Here is a 21706-nt window from a genome sequence, read left to right on the forward strand (position 1 = left end):
GGAGTCCTAGCGGAGACACGGACAGCTTGTCTTGTGACGGCTGCTTTCACTTGGCATAATGTCTTTTTTTTGTACCTGGAATCGAACTCAGGACCTTGCGCTTGCCAGACAGGCACTTGTGCCACTGAGCTACATCCCCAGCCCAGCATAAAGTCTTAAGGTACGCCAGGATTTTCTCCCTTCAGACTGAATCACCTGCGTGTGCGTGCGCGCGCGCACTCTGCATATATGTCCCTTTGGACTGTCTAGTCACCTGTCAGTGGACATTCGGGCTGCTGTTGCAGCTGCTGAGTCAGCTGGTGTGCATGAGCATATACACATCTCTAAGACGCTCTGTTTTGGATTCCTTGGGTTTTATATTCGGAAGTGGAATTACTGATCATGTGGTTATATTTCTCACTCGGAGCAGCTGCCACACTGTTTCCCACGGTGGCTGTGTCCCTTTCTGTTCCCACTCACTCTGCACGGGGAAGGGTCCCCGTCTCCCTGGCCTTGCTGCACTTGTCATCCCTGGTTGTTTTTATCAGGAGCCACCGTAGGGGTGTGTGGTGGTCTTTGTGTCACTTCCATGGTGCTCAGTGAAGGAGCAATGCTTATCGGCTGTTCGTGTCATGTCGGAGAAATGTCTGTCCAGTCCTTTGCCCTCTTGGATTGGGTTGTGTTGCTTAGGGAGTTTTCTGTATATTCCGGAAACGAGTCCTTAGCAGATACGGGATTTGCAAAGGCTTTCTCCCACTGTGTGAGTTGCTTTTATATTGTGTTGGTGTTGTGCTTTGATGTACAAAATATTTTAATTTTTATCAAATCCACTTTAGCTGTTTTTCTTTTGATGCCAGTGCCTTTGATGTCATATCCAAGAAGTCACTGCCAAATGCAGTGACAAACCTGTTTCCCTGTGTTTGCTTCTGAGTATTTCATTGCTTTAGGGCTTACAGTTAAATATTCGATCTTTTTTTGAAACAGGGTCTTACTAAGTATTCTAGGCTGGCCTCAAACTAAGTATTCTAGGCTGGCCTCAAACTTGCAGTGATCCTCCTGCCTCAGCCTTTCAAGCGGTGGGATTACAGGCGTGCGCCACCATACCCCGCTCTCTTGATGGATTTTTTGAGTTAAATTTTGCATATGTTACTGGGGCACGGAGTCCTCCTCCTTTTTTTTTCTTTTGCAGTACTAGGGATTGAATGCAGGGCCTTGGAGCTAAGCTGTCCCCCTTTTGTGGCAGGTCCTCCCCGAATTGCTCAGGCTGGGCTCCCATTTGAAGTTGTCCTGCCCCAGCACCCCCATATCTTTACTCTTTTGGGTGCAGCTAACCAGCCTGCCCAGAACTATTTGCTGAAGACTTCTTCCTGTTGGGTGGTTGGCCACAGTCACGGTCACTTGGCCATCTGTGTGGGAGTGCATTTGTGGGCTGTCTGCCGCATGAGTCTCTATGTCTGTGATCCCAGCTACCTACCTGAGAGGTGAGGGAGAGATTCGAGGCAAGATCCCGTCTCAGGATTTTTATTTTTTTTGGTTTTTCTCCGGTACCAGGAACCGAACTCACGACCTTGCGCTTGCCAGGCAGGCGCTTTTGCCGCTGAGCTAAATCCCCAGCCCCCGTCTCAGGATTTTTAAAAAGGGCCGGGGAAGTAGCTCAGTTGTGAGAGTGCTGCCTAGCATGTGTGAAGCCGTCGGAGCACCAGTAGTACTGCCAACAAAAAGGAAAAATGTCTTCAAAATAGGAAGTGTGACTCCTGTTTCTGGTTTTTTTCCCCCAAGGTTGTTTAGGCTGTGCAGCGCACAGTCCCTTGCAGGAAGTCGCAATGAATTTTTGAATATGTCCTGCTATTTCTGTGAGACATTCCACAGGAATTTGCTTGCCTGAGTGTGCCGCTGGGCCCTGAGTCCGGGGCTGCTCTTCTCATACCCCGCAAGGGCTCCCCCACTGAGCCCCACCGCCAGCGCTGACACTGGGACTTTGAAAGTTTTTTGTGGTGCTCAGGATTGACCCCCAGGGCATTCTACCACCAGGCCCCATACTCTCTGCTTTTTGTTTTTATTTGAGTCGGGATGTGGCCAAGTTGCCCAGGCTGACCTTTAACTTGTGATCCTCCTGCCTCAGCCTTCCAAATAACTGGGAGCATTTTTCCCAAGTTACATAGAAAATAACATGGACTCTCAGTCCAAAGATATAATACTTCCAGTGTTTAGACTAGTTTTCTTTATGTCCTAGTGTGGCTTGGTGCTTGTCTTACCTGGTGTTCACTGAGCCTCTTGGGTACTCGCGTCTCATCCTGCCTTTATCTCTTCAGCTGTTCTCTGCTCTTTTTTTCTCCTTCTGAGGGACCCACAGTGCAGTTTGATGCTCTTGATGCTTTCCCGCGGGCCCCAGGCTCACTCTCCTTCCTGTGTCCCAGGCCTGGCACTTGGCCTCTGTCCTGTTTTCAGCAGGCTGGTTCTCCGCTCTGCCCATCTCTGGCTTCAAATATCTTTGGGGAATCTTTTAGTTATTACACGATTCAGGTCCAGGTTTTCTGTTGTTTCTTCAAGCTCCTTGTTGATATTTCCATTATTGTGCATCTTTTCCTTTTTCTTCCCGTCCTCCTTCTTTGAGTGTCTTCAAGAGAGTTGTTTTAAAATGTTTGTGCACTTCATGCATCGGCTGTTCAGTGACTTGTTTAGTAACAGCCGTTCTTTCCTGTTTCCTGGTATGCCTTGTCATTGTTTTGCACACTGCGTGTTTGAACCTAATGTGACTCTGGAAATCCGATGCTTCCCTCTCCCCAGCTCTTGGTATTTATTGGTTTAGTGAGTTTCGTGTTTTTTCTGTCTCTGTCAAGAATCCTTCTAAGATGGAGACTTCGGGTCTCCCGAGGTCTCTCTGAGCCTGTACCTATTTCTGGGCATGCGTGTTCCCTTTTTGTAGTTTCTCATCTAGGTAGTTGTTTTGAGTGTCCTGTCTGTAATATTTGGCTCCTGAGAGGATCAAAGACAACAATGAATGGAGCCAGAGGGGAGAGGGCACTGGCCACGCGGGGGCGCTACAGTGGTTGCCACTGCCTCCTTTTGAGGATGGGGCGCAGGTCCCAGGTGTTTTGGGCACTTTGGTTTTTGTCCCCACGGGGACGTGTACCTGCTGTGGGCTGGGGTAGGGGCGGGGACGCTGCTGTCATGCTGAGGCTAACGCTGATGGAAGTGAACCCTGCCCGCACAGGTGGGCCCTGTTCTGAAGGTTTGGAGCCATGCCCCAGAGCCCCTGTGTGGTTAGGTCATAGACTCCGCGGTGCGTTGGTGTCTAGGTCAGGAGAGGAGCTCCAGGGCATAATTCATAGACTGCATTTCTCAAAAACTAACCACCTTATTATAACCCTGTTACAGTCAGAGCGTGGTTTACTTCTGCTGCTTCCGGCTCTGCTGTCTTTTTGGAATCTGCCCAGTCTCTTGAACAGGGATGTACAGTGTAAAAGTGGTTTTTCTGGTTGTCCTTTGTTTTTAAATATTAGGAAGTTAAGTCATGGTAAAATTTTGCAGTTTGATAAACAGAACCTACCTTACTATGTTTAGTGTGCTGGCATCGACGTCCGTCTGTGTGATGTGGGTGAGGCCATCCAGGAAGTTATGGAGTCCTATGAAGTGGAAATAGACGGGAAGACATACCAAGGTATGGCGCCTGCAGATGCCACTTTGAAATTAATTGTATAAACTACTATTGGTTACTTTCACTTTTCCCCCCTTCCTCTGCTGTCTCTCCGTGCTACTCGGTGTCGAACCCAGGGCCCGCCCTCTCAGCCCTTTTGTATTTTGAAACAAGGTCTCACTGAATTGCTCAGACTGGGCTTGAAATCATCATCCTTCAGCCTCAGCTTCTCAGAGTGCTTCAGTGACACATGTGTGCCACCGTGCTGGCCGGTGGCTTTCGTAAGGTCAGCTCTTTGGTCCTTGTGCCTTAGGAAGGTAGAGGAGGAGACCGGGAGAGACCCGCGCCGTGCAGGGAGGAAGTGCGGCCGTCCCTCCCTGGGAGCTGTCGCCTGCTGGGGGCGGCGGGGCGTCCTGGGAGGATCGTCTAGGCCCCCAGCGTGGGACCTGGGTTGTCGTGTCCGGGACTGGCCATCGGGACAGAGAAGCCAGAGGCCCTTTCCACTGACAGTTTCCCAATCTCTAGTTTTTGTTTTGAGTCACATTCAGAATTTGGAGACCGGTGACTTTTCTGTCCCTGTCCCTCCTGGTTCTTTGAAAAGAAGCAGTCTTAAGGTTGGCTTCTTCTGTTACCATCCCAGACTTAGTAACATGAGCTTCCCAGAAGTGTACCCTAATCCGGGAGGACACTGAGAATGTAGAGGACAGGTGCGAAGCTGTTTTGAGGACTTGTGGAGCTACAGGCTGGGCCTTTGGTTTCCTGGTTCCTTGCTGTGAAGAGCCCATTCCTCCCCCGTTGGTGATGTGTGTGTGCTGCAGCAGCTGCCGCCGCCCGCCTGCCCACCAGAGTCCTGCGGGATTTGCCCGCTTCCCTTTGTGATGAACGAGCAGTTTAACTAGCCTTACGTTGGATGTGGAACCGCACGGATCTGTGTAGTCGTCTTCAGCTCGTTTTATTTTTTTTATTTTATTTTATTTTTTTTTTCAGCTCGTTTTAGCTTCGCATTTGTGGAATACATCCCTGGGTATTTTATCATTAATGTTCTGTTGTGTAACTGCCACAATTTGTCTGTTCTGTCACTGATTTCAGGACATGGAGACTGCAGGTTTCATAAACTCATTTTGAGCCAGCACCCTTCCACCTTTTTTGTTCTGTAACCACATGAATACATTTCTCCAGTCCCTAAGCATTTGCATACGTGGCGTTTCTGTATTCAGTGACTCCCTAGATGACTCTTGTAATTCTCATCCTGTCCTCTTTCTCCCTCTCCGTTTCGCTCTCCTTAAGTAACAATCTTAGGGTGAGGTTGTCCCGTAGAGCTGTCTTGCTTTGACATAAACGCTGGAATTCTCTATGGAAAAGCCAGGAGTCTCTGTATCTTTCTCGAAAACCTGCATAACGTGTCTTTCCCTGTGTATTATGACAGTGAAGCCCATCCGCAATCTGAACGGACACTCAATTGGGCCGTACAGAATACACGCGGGGAAGACCGTGCCCATCGTGAAGGGCGGCGAGGCCACGAGGATGGAGGTATGCGGCTGCGCGGGGTCTGGGAGGCGCTGGGCTCTGCCTGCAAGCTGAGGCTCGGGATAGTTCGTGTCTGCTGTGCCGGACGCTTCTCCTCCCCTGCCAGGAACCGGCTCTCGTGTGCGGCTTGTGCTGCTCAGCCGCGCGCTCCGTCAGCTCTTCACTTGGCACTGACTGCACACGAGGGAGCGGCTCCCGGGCGACAGGGTCCCGGGGAGGAGAATGCCTGGGCTGCCAAAAAGAAAGGGGCCAGGAGGAGCAGAGGAGGCTGGCTGGGGAGGTGCAGCCGGTGGGCCATGCTGTGTTCCTGGCTGGTGGGGTCAGAGGCGGGGCCCGTGCTGGTGCTGCATTCTGAACTCGCCTTCTCTCCCCGTCCTGTGTGTTTCTGAAGGAAGGAGAAGTGTATGCCATTGAGACCTTCGGGAGCACAGGAAAGGGTGTTGTTCACGACGACATGGAGTGTTCGCATTACATGAAAAATTTTGATGTTGGGCACGTGCCAATAAGGTGAGAGGCTGCTGCTCTCCTTTCCCAGTTAGCGCAATTTTAAAAACACGGCAGACACGGGGTGGCACATTCGGTAGCGTACAGTGCTACAGCTGAGCAGCGCGTTCTGTGAAAAGTTTGCCTGCTGAATGGTGTGACTGAGATCGAAAGTAATCTCTTGAAGTCTACATTCTGCTAAAAGTGTTCATGAATATTTTGCTAGCATTCCTAAGTTTTGGGTCTTAATATTATTTCCTTGGTGAATTTCATACTTCAATGTATATCATACTTTTTTTTAACCTCTTACATAATTGGAGTCTGGATTTACACAGTTCTGTGTCTTTGGGCTTCATGCACAAAAGGCAACCTCCATAACTCCATGAGGGAGTTTGCGACTGGGAATTTAACGTACATCCGTACGGGCGGGCACATAGCCATGACGTAACTCACGCGGTGAGAGCGGCTTGACCTAGCCTGCCTGAGACCCTGGACTCCACCCCTAGTAGCAAAGGAAAAGAAGGAAAAAGAGCTGGAGCGAGCAACACGATGCGCTAGGGCTGGGCCGCTACACACTGCAGCTTTCACTGCTACTGAAGGAGTAAGGCAGAAGTTTTTAAACTTGGATTTTTCCCCTTAGGCTCCCAAGAACAAAACACTTGTTAAACGTCATCAATGAGAACTTCGGCACCCTTGCCTTCTGCCGCCGATGGCTGGATCGCCTGGGAGAAAGTAAATACTTGATGGCGCTGAAGAACCTGTGTGACTTGGGCATCGTAGACCCGTACCCACCACTGTGTGACATTAAAGGGTCATACACAGCGCAGTTCGAACACACTATCCTGCTGCGTCCGACTTGTAAAGAAGTTGTCAGCAGAGGAGATGACTATTAAACTTAGTCCAAAGCCACCTCGACATCTTTATTTTCTAAGCTTTGTTGGAATACGTTATACCAGAAATAACTTGCAACATGTTGTCGGTTTTAACAGTGGACCTGTGTAATACTTTATCCATGTTTAAAAGAATTTGATCAGAGGCAGACCATCTAATGTAATTAACCAAGGAAAAAGCTTTCAGGACTTTCAGATGTTAACTGTTTTCTTCCTGTCTAGGAAATGCTATACAGCTCAAATTAGTTAGGAATGACTTACACGTTTTGTTTGGAACACCTAAGTCATGCTTTTTGGATATTTATATTGCCATATTCTTACTTGAATGCTTTGAATGACTGACTACATCCATTTCTGCACCTATGCCCTCTGGTATTGCTTTTTAAACCTTCCTGGAATCCATTTTCTAAAAAATAAAGACATTTTCAGATCTGAGAGCTACATTTTAATGTCTGTGGTTGTAATTGTGAGCAGGAAGTAACTCCAATGTAGACTTTTACCTGGACTGTAGCTGTCTTACATGGACACATTCTTCTGACAGTGTCTAAAACAGGATCTTCCTGTGCATAGAACGGGACAGTCACCTGTTCTTCATAAACAAATAGTTTTAGGGCTATTTTGACTTTATAGAACCTTACTAGTACCCATCTTTCATTTTTTTCCTGACACTGGAAAGATACACTGAAACATGACTTAATAGGAAAATTGTGCAAACTTGAAAAAGTTCAGTGTAGTAAAAATCTCAGTATTCATCTTACTCAAAAACCAAAAGGGCTTTAAAGCCACAAAAGCAAAGAATGGGCAAACTATGTTTTGATTGTAATAGTTTGAAAGTTAGATTGAAGGCTCAAGGCCTTCTCACTAGAGCGCCCGTGCTCTCACCCCTTTCCCATGGCTGGCCTGGGTTCTCGTGCTCCTTCGGGCAGCCGTGTCCAGTTGAATGTAAGGGTGCCGGACGCTGACTTGTCTGAACTTAGCCCCACTACCGACTCTTCTATTGCTTGAATATGATTTGTTAGGAATGTTCCAACATAATTTCAGAATCATCCTGTGCCAAGGTAAAGCCTTAACTTGTGTATGCTTTAGCACGATGAGATTTTATTGCCTCTGGGATGCTATTTAGTTCTGTTAATGTTTTTCTCTTAAAAGAAACCTATGTACCTAAATCATTCGTTCCATTCAAGAGCTGCTCTTTCTGCATTAGAGCTGTAAATGAATGTTACCTTGTGGGAAAACAATCTAGATTTTAGCTGTCTGAGCTGTTACGGTGCTAATGTCCAGTAGCTCCCTTGGAATACCTTGTCCATTTTCTGTGATGCTGTACAAATGGCAGAGCTCACGAGTTTATGTCTGGATGTTTTGTTTTCTAAACCTAGGATTTAAAGACTCCTGAATGAAGGCTTGGAGCTTTCCTAGCATCTTTAGCAGTCAGCAGTAACCTTCTCAGATAAGTGTTGGGAGCAGTGGCATCGCTGTCCCTGGAATGGCTGGAAGGGAAAGATCTGTAAATAGGAAAGTGCTCACTAAGGGAAATCTGTGCTTGCCTACTAGCCGTGTATCTCTCGGAATCATTTTGTTCTGTTTACGATGATGTACCTTACTGGCAACAAGTTAATTAGTTTGATGTTTAACAATAGTGCCTTTAGTAAATTATTTTACAACCAAAACATGTCGTTTTTTGTTAGATCAACGTAGCTATTAGGTCAACATAGCAGAATGTAGAAGTCCATCTTGAGACTTGGGATACTTAGTAAGGAATCTAAATTTGTTACTCATTCAGGTTTAAAATCATAATTTAGTGGGAAACACATTTCCCATATACCATGGCCACCCCAGCGCCTCCCTCTCCGCCATAGCTGTTAGTATATTTTCAGAATGAAATACAAGCAATTACGCCATTACAAATACAGCTTTTAAGTTTTTTCTTTTAATATATGGTAAAAACCAGGTGCTACAATGTTTGACATTTTAAAAATAGTCCTTGAACTGGGGAATCCTGGGTTGGAGGCCAGCCTGGAGTATATGGCGGAAAAACAAAGTGCTTGCAAGGCAAGATGAGACACGTCAGTCTTTAATGAGGTATAAGTGTGTAACAGCGGAGATCACAGCCTGCACAGAGTTCAGTAAACCAGCAGTTTTAGCCCTAGCCATTGAATACTTCAGCTGTTCTTTGGCACAAGCTATTTGGTCAAAAAATTCTCTCTGCATTTCACCACCAGCTGCTCCAGGTAATTTGTTTCTTGAAACCTTTTGAAATGTGCTAGTAGAGGTCCCTTTCAAATTCATACTTACAAGTGACCATCTGTGGCAAATAGTCACAGGATATTACTTTTCATTGGATTTCAAGCTGCAAATGAATTTATTTCAGAGAAGAGACAAATGCTAACAGTGATTACCAGGGGCTTGTGATCTTATGTCGCCGCGCTACAGAAGCGAGTGGACCCTCTCCTTTTAAATTAGCATCAGGACTTCAAGAAAATGTACTGCGGTTATTAGGGAGGAGCGAAGAGCGTCTCACACTGTGCTCTTCTTTTGGTTGTGAGACAGGGTGCTGCCATTGAACTCACTTTGCAGCCCAGGCTGGCCTCAAACAGCGATCCTCTTGCCTCAGCCTCCTGAGCGCTAGGACTACAGGTGTGCGCCACCGCACCCAGCTCACACTGTGCTGTTAATACAAACCTGGGTAGTTTTTACTGTGCTTTGAAGAAGGCCAAGGCCCCATGATATGTAGGAGGTTTCCAGTACTTAGAGCATCCTAGCAAAAGTAAAAAATCCAGGCTTCAGCTCTTGAGCAAAATGAGACGCTACACGTTAGCCCAGTTGCCAATGGTGACCTTCTGCAGCTTATGGAGTTTTTGTTTCAGGACTTTTTTATTCCCTTACATTAACAATCTCAAGCTATATAAAGCTTTACGAGATATGTTATCAAACAGAATGAACTCACACCCAAGATAAACTACGTAAAACATAATCCACGTTCGGTAAACTCAAGCCCCAGCCATCTCTTCCTTTTCATACCCGTAGTTACAAAGTTCACTTAAAATTACATTTGTAAATCTGCCATTTTCATGTAGATATAGTTTGACTATGCCAAATAAAGAACAGTTGTTATAAAATTTTTTTGTTGTGTTTTTGAGACAGGGTCTTGCTATGTAGCCCAGGCTGGCCTTGAAAGTCACAGCGATCCTCCTGCCTCAGCTTCCAACAATTGTTACAATTTTAAATCAAATTCCATTGATCAAATTAATCTCTTCTGAGCCCCGTCATGTGCAGAGCCTCGGGAATGTCACCAAGTGTGACTGCTGGGTGTGAGGCCTTGCCGTGTCACTTTCAATGCTTTAGCTTCACGGGGCAAGGTGACTTCAGGACACAAATGGCCTGTAAGAAATGTCCTTTTCCTTTTTTTGGTTAAGATTACTTGTAAAGAAACTGTCCAATTTTCCACCTATTTACAGCTGTATAGAAGCAGGTACAAAAGATGTGACAAATGTATGTAAAGTGTCCCCTGCATTTCAGGAGATCGCACAAATTCATGATTGGAGCCAAGTAAGACATTTGCTGTAAGAGGTAACATGAGCCTGAGGTAAACGGTTTAAACAACCAAGTACTTGAAAAGTATGTATTTGTTTCATCTCTGTAAAAAAGTTTTGTTAGATACAAAATATGTACGTGTAGTATGCATGGTTCTTTTTGTCCTGGGAATCGAACTCATGACCTCACAGTTGACAGGCAGGTGCAGTACCGCCGAGCTGTATCCCCAGCCCTGCACTGATTAAGTTTAAAAAAAAAAAAAAAAAAAAAAGGCCCCAAATTATAACTCCGCCTTTAAAAAAAAGTCTTCAAGTTTCAACAAGCAAAGCGGGGTGCTGGGCTCTCTCCAGCGGGGGAGTCCGTGACGTCCGCCGGGAGCTCCGGGTGGCCGCTCTCAGGGACGCGCCGGGTGTAGAACAGGATGTAAGCCTGGGCCTTGCACACCTCGGCCATGGTGCACATGCTCAGCTTGGAGTCGTTGCAGTGCACCCAGAACCCTAGGGGAGCCACAGAAGCAGAACTCAGACGGGAAGTGCTTTCCAGTAAGAGTGTTTTCCTTGCTGAGAAGCAGCCTGGGCGGTGTATGACTCTGAAGGTATAAGTCTGATGAGGGGACCTGGCCCTACTCCCAGTGTACGTGAAGCCTAAACTCTTTTAAGTTTGTTTCTAATATCCATGATTCCTGCCCTGCCCCCAGGTCCTTAGATTCCCTCTGTAACAAAATTAACTGAAATAAACCAACATAAGGACCTATTCTTTGAAGTGTATCTTTAACAAACCTGAATTTTTTTTTTTTGGTGGTACTGAGGATTGCACAAAGGGTGTCTACACTAAGCTACACCCCCAGCCCTTTATTTTGATTCAAGGTCTAAATTTCCCAGGTCGGGCTGAAACTTGTGATCTTCCTGCCTCAGCCTCCTAGTTTTCAGGATTACAGGCAGGCTTACCCACAGCTAGCCTGACTTTCCCTTACCAAAGCTATCTTACTGTCTCCACAGCCCTTAAAAGTACTGCAAGCCTGCAGGAACTGCCGTACTTTCTGTAGTACAGCAAGTATAGTGTAGTATGATTTCCAAGTATAACCTCATGCCTTCTTTTTAAACAGCAGTATTCAGAAGGATTCCTTACTTAATATGATTCAGAAGCAAGTTAGAAATCACTAGAGCCTGAACACCAAGTTCTAAAACTAAGCCCAGGTAAACCCATTCCTCCTGTCTCTACCTCCTTCCGAGTTGTAGCAGTAGGCCGTGTAGTGTCCAGAGCCGAACCCCTTCCCGTGGTGCATGACCACAGCAGACAGGTCGTACAGAAAGCACTCGGGCCTGCGTGACCTCACGGCCTCGCTGCAGCAGTAGGGCTCCATGTTTAAGATCTCCTCAAAGCCCACGTGAACCCCGATCTTCTCTCGGTCATTGCGTCCTGACCACCTGAGGAGAAACCGGAGCGGAATGGGAGAGTGAGCGTACTCTAGGTGAGCAGTCGTAACAACGGAGAAGACGAAATTCACAGAACCTACACACCATACATGTGACTAAAACATCCTTTACGACAGCTGGCTACAGCCAAGATGGTGGCACACGCCTATAGTCCCAGGACTCAGGGAGGCTGAGGCAGGAAGATCGCAATGAGTTCAAGGCACACCTAGACTACATGGTGAGTTCAAGGCCAGTCTGAGCTACATAGCAAGACACTGTCTCAGCCCCACCTGCCCAAAGGCAGCTGACTGTAAATGGAAGGATTTACCTTATTTACCAAACAGGTCCAATCAGATTTTAAAATAGTTTGTCTACTGCAAAGAAGAAAAAATAGTAAGATAATATTATTATAATATTATCTTATAATAATAAAAAAAAGCTTCTGGAATATTATAGGGCATTTTCCTCTCCTACCAGGAAAAGTCAGGCTCAAGAGTTTTAATTCCTTACTGTACAGTCACTGTATAGAAGGGACATCCTAGATGGGAGGTGTGCAGGGGAAAAAATCCACACCACCAAACCAAAAATTCAGGGCACCTCTGAGGTGACAGGTGTCCTTCCTCTGTATTGCCCCTGAGACGACCATGGCGGCCAGCTCCCAGGCAGCTTCAGAGAGGGACACTGGCTGAGTTTCCACCCCTCAGCCTCTGGGAAGGGGACAGGCTGAAGGGTGTGCAGATGCTGCCGGCAGTGATGGACTCCCATCACCTCTGCATAATGAAGCCCCCGTAACGACCCAAAAGGAGGACTGGGACACCAGCTCAGTTGTAGAGAAGCCAAGAAAAAAAGATGGACTTAGGGAGTGTTACGTTTTTTGTTTGGCCTTTTTGAGTCAGGGTTTCGCTATGCAGTTCAGGCTGGCCTTGAACTCGTTACATAGTCCAGGCTGGCCTCAGACTTGCAGCGATACTCCTGCCTCTGCCTCCCGAGTGCTGGGATTACAGGTGCGTCCACCACACCCAGCTTGGTCAGCTTTTTGTAACCAATGCTAAGTACCTGAGAGAATGAAAGACTTAGCTCAGGGTGAGGGCGCTCCAAGGTAGGAACATCATGGCAGAGAGGCAAGGCAATGGAAAGCTGCCTGCTGCAGGGCAACCAGGGAGCAGCATGGGAGAACCAGTGAGGCGGGGCTGGGGCCAGGCACAGTCCGCCACCTTCCTCAGCTGGGCCCTTCCTGACAACATCTAGCAATGACTCATGAACCACGCACCCCTCTCCAGGCCACCTCTGACCACCGATGCACTGGGGATCAGCCTGCTCTACGTGAGCCTTTGGAGCATACTTCACACAACCCACAGCAGGGTGTTCGAGCCCTGCCTCCTCCCCGGTGCCTCGTCCTGTGCCACTTCCGCCTGGCTGCTCACCTCGTCCACCCAGACAGCACCTCCAGCCTTCTGGGTACCAGGAACCGGTTTTTTGGAAGAATTTTTCCATGGACTGGGAGTTTGGGAGGATGGCTGTACGGTGATGTGGTGCATGACATTTACTGTACACTTTGTAATTATCACACTGGAATAACTAATGGAGTAATCACACACCTCACCATCACCACAATCAGTGGAGCCCGCACTCATTTTCCCAGCTTGTTTAGCTAGAAAGTTCCATCTGGAGGTGACGAGACAGTGACATGGACGCATGTTCCTAACGTTCAGTCTACTCTGCAATCCTGTTTCAGCTGTCGCTGCAGAAAACCCTGCTGCACAGAGACGGGATGCTGGGAATGGAAGCAGGCCTTCCAGTGCTTTGGGGGCAGGCTCAAAATATTCTGTTGTGACTTTCTCCAGAGTATGTGGAGACTTGATGCTGTCTCAAACACACTTTTAAGGTCACTGTCAGACAAAGTCGACTCACTGGGCTTATGCACAAATGGGTCACGAATCCATTCCTTCCCAGTGTGGGGCTGTCTGCGGTGGGGAAATGAGGCTCAAGTGCGTTCGAAAGCAGAGACGGGTGACCATGACGCGGCAGCCAGGAGAAAGCAGGCCTCGGCTCAGTCTCTTTCCGATCGCTGCCAATACGTGAAGTCCATTCAGAACCCCGATATTCACTCGTCAGCCCGGTAACTCCAGTTTTCTTTGCCTGCAGCCACTTTACCTGCTGACCTAAACCCAGCCGTCCCCCCCGAAGGGACAGGTGAGCTCCCTGTGCAGGCTGAGCTTGTGACATGAACAAGCAAGCTGTGTGACTCGTTCTCCAGCACTGTAATGTGCTGCTGGTGGTGACTGCTATTCTAAAAGAAACCTCTAACCTGCAACTTATAAGAACCTGTAAAATAGGAAGTAAGAGCCGGATGTGACGGCACACACCTGGAATCCCAGCACTTGGAAGGCTGAGGCAGGACTGCTGCAAGCTTGAGGCCAGCCTGGACTACATAGCAAGACCCTCTCTCAAATACACAAAACAAAAAAAATAAACACATAAAAATTTTTTTAAACACATAAAAAGGGTAGGGATGTAGCTGAGTGTAAAGCCTCTGGGTTCAATCATCAGTACCAGGAAAAAAAAAACATCCTTTTTTTCTTTTTTTGTCTTTTTGAGACAGGGTCTCACTATGCAGTTCAGGCTGGTCTTGAGCTCACTTTGTAGCCCAGGCTGGCCTCAAACTCGGAATGATCCTCCTGCCTCAGCCTCCCGAGTGCTGGGATTACAGGCGTGCGCCACCATGCCTGGCTCACATATTTGCTGATTGTTCCCTGAACCTTACAGCACATAAACAACTGAGGTTAACAGTGGCCAGGCCTAGGAAGCGTTACTGAGAAGAAAGGTAATCTTGCTTCTCTAACACAGTACTTTAACTTTTAAAAAACAAGTGTCCTTTTCCTTAAAACAAACAAAATACTTAATTCACTTGACTACATATACTTTAGAAGACTAAAGGGTTTTCTGCTTGGCGTATTTGTTTTTTACAGTTCTGGGGACTGAACACTGGAGTGCTGAGCAATACTCCCAGCCCTTTTTATTTCTGAGACAGGGTCTCCCCACAGCACCCAGGCTGCCCTGGGAACTGTGATCCTCCCGCCTCGTTTCCTGACTAGCTGGCATTACAGATGTGTACCACCACACCTGGCTAGAGATCTGGCTCTTCCTAAACTGCTCTGAACTGCTATACCTTTAACCAAGTATTTCCTAAGCACAACGCATTTGTGTTAGTTACTCTAAAAAGAAGTAAATTTGAAAGCGCTATCTTCAATATGCTGAACGTTAAGCACTGCAAGCAGAATTTGCACGTCTAGCAGATAGACGCCAGGGAATGGCTCATCAGCAATGCACTCTGCAAGGGTCTGAATTAGTGAATAGGGACTGGCTTGCTGCTCACGGCCAAAGGCAACTGCTAGAATTTTCTCGTTTAAAAACAAAAGAGCACAAGTCCTCCAAGAGCATTGGCCGGTAACCTGTTGCGTGTCCTCCCACACCTGGAGCAGCAGAAGCGGAATGGATGCCGAGATCGAAGGGCACAGGCCCCTGGCTCTGCTGCTACCCACCTGAACCGCTTGAGGTGTAGCCTGAGAACCTGTGGCAGGCGGCAGATCAGGAGCTGCTTCCGGGCTTCTGTGAGTGTGAGCGGCTTTGAGGAGAACCTCCCACGCTTCGCTACAATGTGCAAGAGAATGGAGAGCAAGTTAAGGATACAAGGAAAGGAATGGAACTTTGGACTTATCTTAGACCCGAACTAATTCAGCAGCTCCCGTCTGCGGCGCTGAACTGTGCTGAAGACAGGCGCAGGCGCTGCCTCAACCTCCGCTCAACTGAAGGAAAGAAACTCAGGAGCTAGTCTCGCTAGACAAACATGTGGACATGGGTCTGGGGATTTAGCTCAGTGGCACAGCGCCTGCCTGGCAAGCGCAAGGTCATGAGTTCAATTCCCGGTACCGGAAAAACAAACAAACAAAACCTGTGAACATGAAAGTGACTTACTAACCCTGCAGCTAGCACCTCAGAATGCAGACTGCTACTCTGTATTTACAAGAGGAGTTGGCTACACCAATTAAAAAGAGAAAGTTAACTGTCCCCTACTCATCCCTTAACATACATTTCCCAATCGCCTACTTGAACAGTTACAGGGGCCACACAGCATCCCTGGGTGCAGGCCTTGCTGCCTGGACACCCCTCCACCCATGGGCTGACCTTGCCGGCCCTGCATCCCAGGGCTGTCACTCAGGTGTCTTACTTTGGCTCTTTTAGTTCTAGATCTTAAACAAGTAGCATGTGGGCTTCTTCCCGTTCTCCTGTCTCTCTGGAGGTCTACTTGTGATTCTGTCTGGCTGCCAAAACTTGCTCTCCAGGTCCGGGTCTGGGGGCACCTTGGGCCCCCAGCCACAGCAGCAGCTGCTTCTAGAGAGGAGGTGGCACCATCTGCCCGAGGCAGCGCTCCACGCCGCCTCCCCTCACCACCACCAAAGGCACCTCCACGTCACTACCGAGACCCCGCAGCCAGGCCTGAGGTCCTGTATCCACCTCTGGATCAACTCCAGACAGATTCTTTTTCTTTTTTTTTTTTTTTTGTACCAGAAATCAAATTCATGACCTCAGGCTTGCCAGGCAAGCGCTTATGCCACTGAGCTACATCCCTAGCCCTCGGATCAGCAGCAGAGCGCAGGTCCACACAGCTGCACATGGGGAGCCAATGCCCTAACATCCGCTTTGGAACACCACCGCTATGCACTGCAGCGGACTGCGCCGCCTCTATGCACTTCTGTCACTGGCTTGCGCCTCAGGAGATGCGTGCTTACAACTACATACAACTGCGCTATCTTTGTAGTATTTGTCTACCCCCAAATTTGGTGATGAAATCATGTGAGATTACTCACATTTATGTCAAGGAAAAAATACTTTATCAAACAAATCTGATGAAAGTGAATTTTTTTAAAAATCTTTTAAGTGTTAGGCTCCTTTATAAGTGTGTATATTGGACAGCACTCAGAAAAGCAAATGTGTGTCATTCTAGAAAGTCATCAACTGGTACATCACCTCCTCAGTGCTGGAACATTTGTTTCTTTTCTTTTCTTTTCCTTTTTTTTTGTCTTTTTGAGACAGGGACTCACTATGCAGTTCAGGCTGGCCTTGAGCTCACTTTGTAGCCCAGGCTGGTCTTGAACTCTCAACGATCCTCCTACCTCAGTCTCCCTCAGTGTAAGGAGTACAAGTGTGTGTGTCAATGTTTCTTGTTCATTAAAAGTTTAGTATCAGGACTGGTGATTTTGCTCAGTGGTAAAGCACCTGGCTAACACATGTGAGGCTTTGGGTATGATCCCAGAGCTGGGAAAAAAATTCAGAGCTGGGGGAAAAGAAAGTCCTCAAATCTATAATCCTAGCACTCCAGAGGTTGAGGAAGGAGGATTGTTGTGAGTCTGAGGCCAGCCTGAGCTACAGTGATTTCAGGCCAGTATGGACTACATAGTGAAACCCTATGTCAAAAAATAAAATAAAGTTCTGGAATCACTGAAACATGAAAATTAGAATACTTGAAAGTATACAACGTGAACACTAAAATCCCAAGTATGTATACTTCTAGAGGAGATAACAGCCTAGCACATCTCCCAGGGTTTACTCACTATTCCCCTGGAGGAACGTGCCCGTTTCAGGTGGCTAGCTCACCCTCCACCGGGGCTCCTGTGACCTCTTCTCAGACAGCCTTATCACTGTGGATCTTCCCTGCTGCCTTTCTCCATTAGGAAGGTGGGCGCCTTCAAAGTGTCTGACTTTGGTTCCAGTAGATGGTTTTGAATAAATCTTTGGTTTTTTGAAGCCAGTCTCCATAGTAACAACCCAACAATACATTGCTCCCTAGTAAATCTGTATGTAAAACACACATACTATCTCTGCACAAATTTCTTCCCCTCAGCCCCCGGTACCGGGAATCAAACTCACCACCTTGTGCTTGCAGGGCAGGCGCTGTGCCGCTGAGCTAAATCCCCAGCCTCCTCTGCATGTATTTCAATGTTTTGATATGTAGCGAAGAAACTCATGCAGCAAATGTCTCCTTACACCACATGACATGCTTTCCTTTTACTGTTCCTCTCTGGCACTTCTGATCCACATTCTCCAATTTAAATTTCTTATTTTATGAATCCCTTTTCTCCACAATTGACTAGAGGATAAAACATTCTGACTGTCCTCAGTAAGGCGGAAAAAAAGCAAACAAGGGCCAGGGACATAGCTCAGTGGTACAGCGCTTGCCTGGCAAGCACAAGTCCTGAGTTCGATTCTAAAAACCAACAAACAAACAAACAAACCTCAGCTCACAAATGCCAAGTGCAAAACAGAAATGTCTAGTCCAATTCCTTCTGGTGAACTAAAGTTATTTCCGTAACAGCTACTTCGGGAATTTCTTCAGCTCGCTGAGTTTATATTTCTTTCTGTTCGTCTTAGGGAAGCACAGAGAACTCTACTCACAGTTACAGTGCTCACACACGTAGACTTTTCCTTCTAAAGCTTCAGTTTCTGTGAATTTGGCCAACATTTCAGTAACCGAACATGGCTGCGAGGTAGCGTCTCTCCCGGGGCACTGGTATCTTTCCGGAAATTCCAATGACAGGTCCCAGAAAGGCTCTATGGTATTTGATTTGTTGTCACACGCAAGACACGTAACCTGCAAACAGAAATCAGTCAGTCAGATTACAATCCTCTGTCACAACGCTAACTTCTTCCACGAGGCCACTGTTAGAGAATAAATGACAATGCACCACCAGAAATCTGAGTAACTGGGGGAAATATGTCTATTTCCAGTACTGAGAACTGAACCCAGGGCCTTCACACTGAGCTTTGGTCCCCAAACCCTCATCCTCCATTTGTTTTGGGTTTTTGCGGCACTGGAAGCTAGACCTTTACACTGAGCCATAGCTACAGGCCTTTTAAAAATTTTTCAGATAGGGTTCTCAGTTGCCCAAACTAGGCACCAACTTGTGATCTTCCTGCCTCAGCTTCCCAGAGTGATGGGATTGCAGGCTTGTGTCACCATGCCTAGGTCCCTATTTGCTTTTTGGACAAGGTCTCCCTAATTTGCCAGGGCTGGCCTCAAAATGGCAATTTTTCTGCTTCAACCTCCTAAACAGCTGGGATTATAGGCACGTACCATCAGGACCAGCTGGGAGCTTTATATTCTTGCCAGGACAGTATATTATAAAATTTTCATTCCATAAGATTGGTATTAAACCCATTATGAATTGGCAGGCCTTAACGAATGGGCCTTAGACAAGCCCCAACAATGCAGTCAAATCTAAGACTTTAAAGCCAGGCCTGGTGGTACATACCTGGAATCACAGCGCTCTGGGAGGCTGAGGCAGGAGGACTGCCAAATTTGAGTGCAACCTAAAGAGATCTTGTCTCAAAATCGTAAGGAAGGGCTGAGATGAGGTGTAGCACAGTGACTAGGCCCCTCTCCAGTACCATCACCACCGAAACCAAACTAACGAACGAACGAGCACTGCCCCCCAGACTTTAGGAAACACAACTCCAGGCTCCAATAGGCGCACATTGTGTCTGTGTACACACACGCATATCTTCACCTGCATTTCCTGTATCTATGTCCTGGTGCTTGTAATTCTTCGCCCTTCTCTCCCCATCTTGCAGTTTGTCTCTTTACCCAGTCCACCTTCCCTGGTGCTGGGGATTGAACCCAGGGCTCTCACCTGTTAAGCATGTATTCTACCACTGAGCTACACTCAAGCCCTGCAATTCACCACCTTAACTGTAATGAAGTAAAATGCTATTATTCATATAGTTTTATTATACAGATTTGAAAGCCCTACCAACTCATAATTTCAAAAACACACTTCCTGGGCATGCCTATAATCCCAGCTAACTCAGGAGGCTGAGGCAGGAGAATAACAAATTCCAGGTCAGCCTGGGCAATGTAGTAAGATCTCAGTGTTTCCTGGGTTCAATCCCCAGTACTGAGGGTGAGGAATGAAGACACACACATAACATAAACAATAATTCATACTGTGGCTTAAACATCACCACATTTAAGTCCTTATCCGAGTATAACAGAACAGAGCAGCTGTGATGTGACTCAGCGGTACCGGGCCCTGGGTTCCGCGGCTAGTACCACCGAGGGGGAAGAAGCATTGCTAGCTACTGACACAGATAATGCAGCAGCGATTTTGGAAAGAGAACATCATGAGAAACATCCAACAAGACGTATGCTGCCAACTCTGCACACAGCTGAAGCTGACGATGAGCTGGGGGACTCCACAGAATGCAACATTCCGGGCACAGGCAACACAATACAAGGCCAGTCAGTCAGATGTAACCAACTGACCAAGGACCAGTCTTGGCATTTAGTCTGGGGGGTCAGCAGTACCAGGGCCTCCCTGAGCTGAGAAGTTTTCTTGAATTAAAACATGAAATAGATTAAACCAGGCGGAGTGGCACAAGCCTGTAATCCTAGCAGTTGGGAGGCTGAGGCAATGGGACTGCTGCAATTTTGAGGCCAGCCTGGGCTACACAGCGAGATCTTGGCTGAAGAAAAAAAAAAAAAAAGCAAGCAAGCCAAAACCATTCATTCCTGCAACCGACAGTCTGATCTCCTGAGAACATTTCCCCAGAGTTCACAGGTTTACAGGGGAAAAGGGTGCACTGTAGTTCAGTGGTGGAGCATATGGACAGCCCTGGGGTAAAGCCCCTGCAATCCCCCCCAAATGAAAGGAGAAAAAAGTTTTTATGACAATTTTTATTAATTTCAAAATTCATTTATTAAAAAAAAGCACTTCTATTACTGAAAATGTGAAATGATTGACTGATTGATTGATAGTCTTTTTGAGACAGGGTCTCGCTATGCACTTCAGGCTGGCCTTGAACTTGGAATGATCCTCCTGCAAGTTGCTTTTCTGTTTGTTTTATGTTTCTGAGACAAATCTTGCTGTGTAATCTAGGCTGGCTGTGAACTTTGTAGGTAGCCCAGGTTGGCTCTGAACTCATGATCCTCCTGCCTCAGCTTCCTGACTGCTAAAATTATAGGCCATATGTCACAGTATCTGGCATAAAAACAAACTTTCTAGAAAGAAATTTATTATTAAGTATTAAGAATCCTACCTTTTGCTGGGGATATAGCTCGGCAGCACAGCACCTGTCTGACAAGTGCAAGCTCGTGAGTTAGATTCCTGATACCAAAAAAAAAAAAAAAAAAAGCCCCACCTTTTGACAGAGTAATTCTACTTCTAGGACTCTGCCATAGAGTATCATCAGAAAAAAAACATTACCATGACATGATAACTGAAAATTTAGAAAGGGTCTTAAGTCAACAACGGAGGATGACTAAGTTATACTGTAAACATAGTAGATACTGCAAATGTTTCAATGATCAAATATTTGTAATGATCATGGAATATCATCGCAACAGTAAGTAGCAGGTAGGCCAGGCGTGGTGGTACAGAAGGATGCACTGGAGACTGAGGCAGAAGGATCACTGTGAGTTTGAGTCCAGCTTGGGCTACAAAGTGAGTTCAAGGACAGCCTGAACTGCACAGTGAAACCCTCTCCCAAAAAGAGAAAAAAACCAAAAATGTAAGAAGCAGGCAAATGCCAACAATGGCACACGTCTATAATCCCAGCTACCAGGGAAGGTGAGGCAGGAGGATCACAGACTCAAAACCAGCCTGGGCAATTCACCAAGACTCTGCCTCAGAATAAAATATTTTTTAAAAGGGGTGGGACTACAGTTCAATAGAGAACACCCTTTAATGGCACTGGTTCAACCCCCAGTGACATTTTTTAAAAAAAGCCAAACAACCAATTATGGTGAAAAATAAGATTGTATGCACAGGTGAGGGAACAAAGATTAAAAGAAGATAAGCCAAAACATTAACAGTTTTATGTGTGGATTGTGGAATTTTGTGATGAGAAAATGGCTTACTTTCTTCTGTATGTATTTTTGGTATGATACAGGTTTTATGCAACAACATATTGCACTTACAGTGCATTTGTATTTTAAAGCTTTAGCATAGAAAAGATAGACATAAGAGAAAGTCAGTGCAAAAACAATAGTGAATGTGTAACAATTACAACTCTTATTTGCTAATTGGCACAATGTAGAAACTACATTTCTGAAACATTAACTAAAATAAACAACATAGTTTTTCCTAAGAAGTGCCATCTGAAGCCGGGTGTGGTCATGCACGCCTATTATGCCAGCACTAGAGAGGCTGAGGCAGGAGAATTGTTTCAGGTCTGAGGCCAGCTTGTGC

At 46.6% G+C, this 21706-nt stretch overlaps 2 protein-coding genes across 3 annotated transcripts in view; one reads left to right on the forward strand and one right to left on the reverse strand.

Moving 5' to 3' along the window:
* Positions 1 to 6535, forward strand: part of Metap2 (methionyl aminopeptidase 2) — a 34252-nt gene extending 27717 nt beyond the window's left edge. The window contains exons 8-11 of the mRNA XM_005374484.2: positions 3544 to 3640; positions 5043 to 5146; positions 5535 to 5650; positions 6267 to 6535. Of these exons, the coding sequence (XP_005374541.1) occupies positions 3544 to 3640; positions 5043 to 5146; positions 5535 to 5650; positions 6267 to 6519 (570 nt within the window). The 3' untranslated portion in view covers positions 6520 to 6535. The remainder of the gene's footprint in view (positions 1 to 3543; positions 3641 to 5042; positions 5147 to 5534; positions 5651 to 6266) is intronic.
* Positions 6536 to 6901: 366 nt separating this feature from the next.
* The window catches only part of Usp44 (ubiquitin specific peptidase 44), a 29689-nt gene continuing 14884 nt past the window's right edge, over positions 6902 to 21706 (reverse strand). For both annotated transcript variants that reach the window (XM_013518470.1, XM_005374485.2), the window contains exons 3-6: positions 17916 to 18111; positions 15005 to 15113; positions 11269 to 11474; positions 6902 to 10544 (exon numbers count right to left, since the gene is read on the reverse strand). In XM_013518470.1, coding sequence (XP_013373924.1) covers positions 10363 to 10544; positions 11269 to 11474; positions 15005 to 15113; positions 17916 to 18111 — 693 coding nt within the window. In that variant the 3' untranslated portion in view covers positions 6902 to 10362. The remainder of the gene's footprint in view (positions 10545 to 11268; positions 11475 to 15004; positions 15114 to 17915; positions 18112 to 21706) is intronic.

This window comes from Chinchilla lanigera, unplaced genomic scaffold (genome assembly GCF_000276665.1).
Source record: "Chinchilla lanigera isolate Chin_1 unplaced genomic scaffold, ChiLan1.0 scaffold00004, whole genome shotgun sequence".
NCBI classification, from domain to species: Eukaryota; Metazoa; Chordata; class Mammalia; order Rodentia; family Chinchillidae; genus Chinchilla; species Chinchilla lanigera.